Genomic DNA, 8,785 nt, shown 5'->3' with positions numbered 1-8,785 from the left:
AATTCGAGTCATGGCAGTGGGAGCGGGGAGGAAACATTTAGGAACTAGAGGAAAGTTGTATTTCTCATCGTTGTTACATCGCACCCTGACTGGTTCATCTCCCCGAGACCCCTCTGCAAGGGGTCTCCAGTGGCAGGGCCTGTTTTCATAAAACAGATCTGGCAAGCTTGCCTCAATTCATGGGCTCCTTCAAGGGGATGTCTTGGGAATGCTGATGCAGATGGCTTAGTAACTGCACATCCAAAGAAGTTTCCAAAGTCATTTCTAGACTGACTTGAAATTCCCAGGAAGCTCTCAGGAGCGAACAAGCTACCTAGTTCATTCATAAGTAAAAGGGAAGAATGACTCTTGTGAAGCCATGTTCCCTCTCTAGAAGTTGAGGTGGGCAGATCTTGTTTGGACTCGCTCATTGAAAATGAATTCAAAGAAGAACAGAAATCTTCTACGGATGAAGTCAGAGGGGGATACAATTCAGAGAAGGAGGGTGGAGGCGCAAGTCTTGTACCACACACAAGATTCTCAAGAGAGATGCTGAAAATATGCTTGGAGACACAGGGGCGGCCACTGGGAGGGGTTCTTTGGTGAGTGCCGATGGCATAACCCTCTCCTTTGTTTCTGGTGCCGAGTCAAGCAGGTCATCTGTTTCATCACCAAGGACCATGTCACCATCCTCTAAAAAGGCCACAGGCTTGGTGAAAGGGCCCTTCCCTCCACTGGCCAGCACTGCGGACGGCAGAGAGCTCTCTTCCACTTGCAATCCAAAAGCAAAGCCAAAGGCATGATGGGACCGGAGGCCAGTTCACTTCCAAGTTCACGAGGAATCCTGGGTGCAGGTAAAGGAACAGCTGGCACGGTTTCTTGGCTCGGAGCCAGTACGTCTGGCTCATTATCTTTCACAGAACAATTCAAAGCTTTGGACGCCCCATTTCCAGGCATTGACTTTAAGGCAAGCTCGGCTCTGACGTGTGCTTTCCTTATTTTAAATTTTTGAGCTAGTCCTTGAGTTAGTTTTATTACATGTTCATCCTGAGGCACAGCTAATGAACACTTGGCTACCACATCATAAGCTTCTCTGAATCCTCCCAGAGCACTCAGCGCCTTGGACTTGGGATAGAGAGCTTTGCAGTTACAGTGAACCCTCGCCACTTCGCGCTTCCACGTTCGCGGCTTCACTCTATCGCGGTTTTTGCGTAACAGCGCATGCTCTGTCATTACTGCCACTGATTGGCTCATACTGTACACGCTTGATGCCATAAATAATAAATGATAATTGTAACGTCCAAAATGTTTTACTGTATTTTCCCTTTTTCGTTTAATAAATTGAGTAATACGAGTGTAATGGTGACTAAAGGGTGTTTTTTCATGTCCTCTATGCTCTAACTACGAAAATATTTGATTTACAAATAAGGAATCCTACTTCGCGGAATTTCATTTATCACGGTAGGGTCTAGAACCGATTAACCACGATAAACGAGGGTTCACTGTACTGGCATTTAGACTGAGGACGGTATCACAGGCCTCTAACACTTTACTGTGGGACCCAGAGAATAGCAGGTGATATGGTTTGTAGAGTTTTTCAATGATTTCCTTGGGGTTGGCAAAGTCTTCAGACTGGGCCAAGTCAGCTATGCTCAGAGCTTCTGGGTTCTGGCTGGCAGAACCGTTCCAGTCACGCTCCTGGTAGATGCCATTGCCCTCATTGAAAATACTTCTCACAAGGGCACGCCAGTACACCGCATATTGATCCTGCGTCTCTGGGTAAGACAGCAGTGACTGTATACATTGCAGTCCTTCCTTAATGTTTGGCTGCCTTTTTCTTCTCTCCTCAGACACACTGGACAGGTTATCCTGTACATCCACTTTCTAAATCAGCAATCTGCAGGGCAGGCTGTGCGATGGATCCGAGTGCCACAGAGGTGAGTGGTTGGCACAAGTGGCCTGGGTGCTCAGTCATTCGCAGAGGCCCATCTCCCCCCTACCTTCCCCCCCCACACACACACACTGTGATGAGCTCTTAGCTCATGGAGAAATACTATATGATGATTCATACTAGTCGATATAAATCGCTATTTAAAACTGAGCCTTGAGTTCTATCATACAGATGGGTCATTGTTTATCTAACCAGACTCTACATGGGTGGTCATTAGGTCTATGTTACTTGTAGAAATTACATTGCTGTGCCCATCCTTGCACATGCTTCCCTCTGCATCTGGGCAGGGGCTTTGCTGGGCCAAAGGTTTGAAAGGGGAATTGGTAGGCCAATTGTGGGGGATTTATGAGTGACTGAAACTCAAATACATACATAATGAGTCCTCAGTAAATATTTGTTGAATGAAAAGGTGGGTGAACCCTGGTCTTGGTCCTTTCTCCATCCACAAAACAGTTCAGAAAAAAACAGTTACCGTGAAGTTATTTTGACTCATGGTAACTTCATGTGTGTCAGAATAGAACTGTGCCCAGAAAGATTCTCCATACTGGATCTTTTCAATTCTATTTATTAATTACTTTGCTTTAACAATTTCACTGACATACAATTCATTAGCATACATCTCAACATTTCAATCACATTCACAGGAGTTGTGCCACCACCACTACAATCAATTCCAGGCCATTTCTTCTTCCTCAGGCTCCTCCTTGTTGTTGGCCCCTGCCAGCCTCCCCTGCCATGTTCCTTCGGATCTACTGACCCAGTTGTGGTCTCTCTAGAGTTACCTAATCTGGGTTTCACATACAGAAACACAGACCAACCAGGAGAGGAGACAAACAAACAGCCCAACAACAGTGATACCATGGAACAGAGAAAAACCTCAATCGATAACAACGCAGAAAATAGTAAAAACCGGAGCAATTCTACATTGGGTCCAGAGGGAGATTACTGACCAGACGTCACATTTGGACCGAACTACAATAGCAAGAATCCACCCAGCAGTGTACTCTCACTGGTACGAAGGCTTTTCCCATCTCCAGTCCAACAGTTAAATTTTTTTAAAAATTCATTTTATTGGGGGCTCTTACAACTCTTATCACAATCCACACATACATCCATTGTGTCAAGCACATTTGTACATTTGTTGCCATCCTCATTCTCAAAACATTTGCTTTCTGCTTGAGCCCTTGGTATCAGCTAACCGTTAATTTTTTGGAATAGAGCCCCAACCCTTTTTTCCAAGACACCTGGAGATGGATGTAAACCTAGCTGGACTAACAGTCCCTATCCTACCTAGTAACTGATGATATAACTTAGGCTCCAGTATACGATTGGTCAACTCACCCACAGCCAGCCAATCCTGGCCTCCAAAGGACTCATCCGAACTCTTGGGACTTTGTGGTTGCGGAGAGGACCTGCGCTGCTGCAGCTAATGGGAAGCGAACTAAAGTTTTCTCTCTGTTTTCAGGACGGTTTGCTTTTTGGGCTTTGACTGGGCCCATGGGCGGGCTGAAGGGAAAAGGGACGACCGGAAACGCATCCACTGAGGGGAAGAGGCGAAAAGAAAACGCAGGGATCCATTCTAGAAGGTAGGGAAGGGGAGGGGGCGGTAAGTGGGGAGAGGCCGGGGTCGTAATCCTTTACTGGAAAGACTGAGCCCCTCGGAGAGGGGCGCCCTGGATTGGGGAGGTGCAGACACCCCGGCTTTTCCTAAGTCCCCAGGCGGGCTGTAGGGGGAGGCGGAGGCAGAGGAGGGGGAAGGGAGAAGGTGGACGAATATCAAGTGTCTGCTGAAGAAACTCCACTCTGGCCCGAGCAGCGAGTCAGGGAGGGCGGAAAATTGCCTTCTCGATGGGATCAGGCGGCCTCTGGGTCAGGGATGGACTGTGCACTTAGGTCACGGCGTGAATCAGTTAGATACCTCCATCAATTGGATCCCTGATCTAGGGGGGGCAACGGAGCTGCGGAAGACAGAAGTTGGGGCGTCGATGATACGAGCCTGGCATACAGGCCCGTGTGACCTACGTCCGCGCCAGCGCGTGGTGCCAAGTCCTCTTGGCTGATTTCTCCCCTCCGCGCCCCTAGGCCTTTGGTCCCTGTCCATCCAGGGTGACTCCGGCTTTGGAGCCCATGGAGCCAGCTGCCTACTTGCACTTCCCGCCAGACTCCCTCCTCTTCGGCTCGCTGCTCAGCCTGTTTGCACTGGTCTCAGGTAGGGGTGTACGCCACTTGCTTTTGTCAGTGTCCCCAGAAAAGAAATCCAATACTCCAGTCTTCAGAGAGGAAGAACGAGGGGGAGGGCACGTTTATACTCATCTTTTCTTCTCTCACAGGCCGGCCAAGGCCAATAGGAATACAGGTTTCCCCCTTACACCGAAAGTAGAGAGGCCTAGAAACCTTTCATAAACCGAAACAACATAAAGTGAAGAAGCAATTGCACACATATATAAGCGTCCCCAGACCAAAAAATAACCAGCCACGTCAAAAACAAGCAACGTATGAAACCTAAAACAACTGTAATATGTCGTGTTACAGACACGGTTCAAAGCTTTAACAACTTGTGGCTGAGATGTTGAGTGGGGCCACTTCTGGGAAGGAGCTGGGTACCCCACCCTCACCACTCCAGGTGCGAGCTTCCTTCTTTTTTTTTTTTTGATTTTTAAAAATATTTTATTGGGGCTCATACAATTCATCACAATCCATACATACATCAATTGTGTAAAGCACACTTATACATTTGTTGCCCTCATCGTTCTCAAAATTCTCTTTCCTCTTGGGTTCCTGGAATTAGCTTCTCATTTTCCTTTTTTTTTTTTTTTTAACATTTTATTAGGGGCTCATACAACTGTTATCGCAATCCATACACACATCAATTGTGTAAAGCGCATTTGTACATCAATTGCCCTCATCAGTCTCAAAACATTTTCTCTCCACTCAAACCCCCACATTAGGTCCTCATTTTTCCCCTCCCTCCCCGCTCCCCCTTCCCTGCGAGCTTCCTTCTTAAAGGCTCTTTGCAAAAGGCTACTTTCAACGTTCATTTCCCCCCCCCCAATAAAAGCAAAAATCCTCTTTGTATTTCTTTCTGAAGAACAGACAGTCATGTAGGTCTTCCGTAAAAGCGAACTTTGAGCAAACCACATACACACGGTGTAGCTTTCTGGTGGCTACATTCGAAACAGAGTCCCTGGGTAGTGCACACAATTAACTTGCTCAGCTGCTAGCCAAAAGATTTGAGATTCGGGACCGCTCAGAGGTGCCGGTGAAGAAAGACCTGGCGCCTCTGTTTGAAAAACCAGCTATGGAAAGCCCTTTGGGGCACAGTTCTCTGACACAGAAGACCTAGTGAGGGAACAGACCCCCCAGTAAATGCTCAATCGGTACGGTCAAAAATGTAAAACCAGATTAAACAAATTCGATTTAACCTAACATGCCCAAACAATGATCATTTAATTAGTATTCAAATTGCTGCTGAGAGATAATTATATGTAATTATAACATATAATTATAGGTGGGGTGAGGGGGTCTCCTATACTCAAATGGGTCCTCAAGAGTGACTTAGCCATCATGGAAAATGATAGAGACAGACAACGGGCCACAGGGGCTCTTTGTCCCTATGTCAGGACCAAGACCATGAATGGGTTTTCCAATGGGTGCATAGAACGGGGCTTACAGCTCTTTCAAAAGACATACATGTCATACAGAGAACACATTACCTAGTCAGTGGATCATATCATAAGTGGGTAACATAATAAACCAGCATTGAGATGCGTCATCATCTTGACCTAGTACTAGTTGACATCGAAGGAGTAATCTCTGATGAGTATCAGCAAGAGATGGCAAAAGGGAGTTTGCTACATTTTACGGTGGCTTGGCTATAGAACCTGATTGCTCTATCAACAGATAACCTTCAGGCACAGGGAACAGCCAGACACAAGAAGGATTCATCCCTAATGATAGTTCCTTTATTGGGGGTGGGGTGGGGGTGTTATTAGAGGGACCGTCTTCAGTCATGAGCATCTGTATTAAGACTTATTTATATCTCACAGCCATGAGAGTCTTCCCTCTTTGGAGTTGGCTTTCCACTCTTCATAAGGAGCATAGAGGATTTAGCTGCATTTCATTCTCATCCAGTCCCTCCATTTACTACAGTTATATAATATATATTATATAATATGTATATTATATAATATATATATTATATATAATAATCTCACTAGTAATTTATCATATATAATAATAGTACACTAAGTCTTCAAAACCACTTATAGCACATTTTTAGAAAGCTTGGGTTTATACTACATTCCAGGCACTGTGCTAGACAGGGGCATAGAGAAACAGCCCTTTGTGAGCACAAAGTTAATAGGGGGCTTCAGGGGGAGTAAGAGAAAAGAGAGGAGCTGATACCAAGGGCTCAAATAGAAAATGTTTAGAAAATGATGATGGCAACATATGTACAAATATGCTTGATACAATCGATGTATGGAATGATTTTTTTAAAATAGAGGGTCTCAGTGTGTGCTCCTCCATGCTTGATTCACAAAGCACTCACAGCCTCTGTATCAAACCCTTCCCAAGAATGCTGCCACTACTCATACCCCTAGAGTCCCCAGCCCAGGAACCCCCTGTGTCCTCAGTAAGAATCTGTCCCCCAGAACACCCCTTCCTTTCCTGCCTTCGATAGTTGACCCTGATGTCCCTCTCTGACTCTACGTCTCTGTTGAACAGCCCAGTTTGCTGTCGTGGGACCTGCCGATCCAATCCTGGTTATGGTGGGAGAAAACACCACATTACACTGCCACCTGTCTCCAGAGAAAAACGCCAAGGACATGGAGGTGCGCTGGTTCCGGTCTCAGTTCTCCCCTGCCGTGCTCGTGTATAAGGGTGGGCGAGAAAAAACCGAAGAGCAAATGGAGGCGTACCAGGGAAGAACGACGTTCGTGAGTGGGGAACTCAGCAAGGGGAGAGTGGCGCTGATCATTCACAACGTCACAGCCCACGAACATGGCATTTATCACTGTTACTTCCAAGAAGGCAGGTCCTACAACCAGGCCATCATACGGCTGATGGTGGCAGGTATGTCACTTCGTTTTGATCGGTAGCTTTTTCTCCGTGTGATTCTTGGGGAAAGTTTTCTGTCTAGTGGATTCTCACTCAGAATCCCTTTAAGTGAGGATGACTTCTTTGTGCTCAAGGGCCAAATGAGTGGGTTTGTTCTGCTAGGTTGTGGGTGTCATTTCTTCACGGGCACCCACATGGAGCCCAGGGAGCCTTTGAGCAAGGGAGAGTGCTTAATTCCTGGAGATCAACCCTGTGCCTCCCAAGGGCAATCAGTGACATCTTAGTGTTGATCAGATGTTTTTGATTGGGAAATGCAGTACATATTCAGGAAAAAAAATCATAAAACATTCATTACATTCTGAAGCACGATGTAGGTTAGATACATCACCATTCACCTCAACACACAGAACGCTGCCTCTCCCCACTGAGAAGGACCTCACACGAAACCGGACAGACTCACGCCATCTAATCTAATCGATGCCGGGGCTCATCTGGACCCTAAAGGGCAGGGGAGAGCTGCTCTGTGACTTTCGGCAACTGAGACTCTTGGAGTAGGGTGCCCGTCTTTCTCTCATGGAGCACCTTCTGGTTTGGAACTGCTCACCTTGCGGATCACAGCCCACTGTGTAACCACTACACCACCAGGATTCCTGGGTGGGGCAAATGGTCACATGCTCAACTACCGACAAGAGATTGGTGGTTCAAACCCATCCACAGGCTCCTTGGGAGACAAGGCTGGAGATATGCTTCCCAAAGACCCTAGTTTAGGAAACCTTATGGAGCAATCATACTCCGCCACACGGGACCCATGAGTCAATATGAACCCAACAGCAATAATAATAAACCATCGTCGTTCACCATAGCAGAGGGAACAAGGACCTAGCATATCACACATGGGCTCTTAAAGTTTCTGCCCGAGAAGTGATACCCATGATTTCTGCTCAAATTTCATTGGCTAAAACAGGTTTTATGGTAAGCCTAACTGTCCAGCATAGTGGAAATACAATCGTACCGTATGCCCAAATGAATTTCTGATAGACATTATCAAATACCCTGTTTCCCCCAAAATAAAACAGTGTCTTATATTAATTTTTGCTCCCAAAGATGCACTAGGTCTTATTTTCAGGGGATCTCTTATTTTTCCATGAAGAAGAATACGGTACTCATTTATTGTTTATTGTTTTATTAAAAGAAACCTCACACTTCCTGTCTGCTCCGGCTGTGCTGTGGCCAACAGTGAGCTGTGTGGCGGCGCCCGCCGATATGGTCCAGAGTTCAGAGTTACAGTAGCTTTGGGGGGCTTTATTTTGGGGGAGGTCTTATTATCGGGAGGATGTCTTATATTTCAGCAAGAGGCAAAACCGTAAGTAGGTCTTATATGCAGGGGATGTCTTACTTTCGGGGGAAACAAGGTAGTACTTTTTTTTTTTTAACTCTTGTTAGTACGTATCTTTTTAAAAGGAGCCCTACTTCAATCTTGCAAAAATAAAATAAAGAAGCCCTGGTGGCATGCAAAGGGGTTACATGTTGGCCTGCGAACTGCAAGGCCAGCCGTGCCAACCCCCTAGCTGCTCCTTGGGAGAAAGACAGGGCTTTCCACTCCTGTAAATAGTTACAGTCTTGGAAACTCAAAGGGGGCAGTTCTACCCTGTCCTAAAGGGCCACTGGGAGCCGCCTCAAGTCAATGTCAGTGAATTTCTGAGATACAGTGAACCCTCGTTTATCGCGGTTAATCACCTACCGTGATAAATGAAATTCCGCGAAGTAGGATTCCTTATTTGTAAATCAAATATTTTC

General features: G+C 46.2%; 1 protein-coding gene and 1 pseudogene across 1 annotated transcript in view; one reads left to right on the top strand and one right to left on the bottom strand.

The window, feature by feature from the left end:
• The window catches only part of LOC101657963, a 4,140-nt pseudogene extending 1,717 nt beyond the window's left edge, over window positions 1-2,423 (bottom strand).
• Window positions 2,424-3,366: 943 nt separating this feature from the next.
• BTN2A2 (butyrophilin subfamily 2 member A2) overlaps window positions 3,367-8,785 on the top strand; it is a 19,718-nt gene continuing 14,299 nt past the window's right edge. The window contains exons 1-3 of the mRNA XM_045295749.1: window positions 3,367-3,516; window positions 4,013-4,139; window positions 6,656-7,003. Coding sequence (XP_045151684.1) covers window positions 4,058-4,139; window positions 6,656-7,003 — 430 coding nt within the window. The 5' untranslated portion in view covers window positions 3,367-3,516; window positions 4,013-4,057. The remainder of the gene's footprint in view (window positions 3,517-4,012; window positions 4,140-6,655; window positions 7,004-8,785) is intronic.

This window comes from Echinops telfairi, unplaced genomic scaffold (assembly GCF_000313985.2).
Source record: "Echinops telfairi isolate 266 unplaced genomic scaffold, ASM31398v2 ScPeMD7_5868;HRSCAF=6743_0, whole genome shotgun sequence".
Classification (NCBI taxonomy): domain Eukaryota; kingdom Metazoa; phylum Chordata; class Mammalia; order Afrosoricida; family Tenrecidae; genus Echinops; species Echinops telfairi.
The sequence above is the reverse complement of the archived record's forward strand: the minus strand, read 5'-3'. Positions and strand labels throughout refer to the sequence as shown.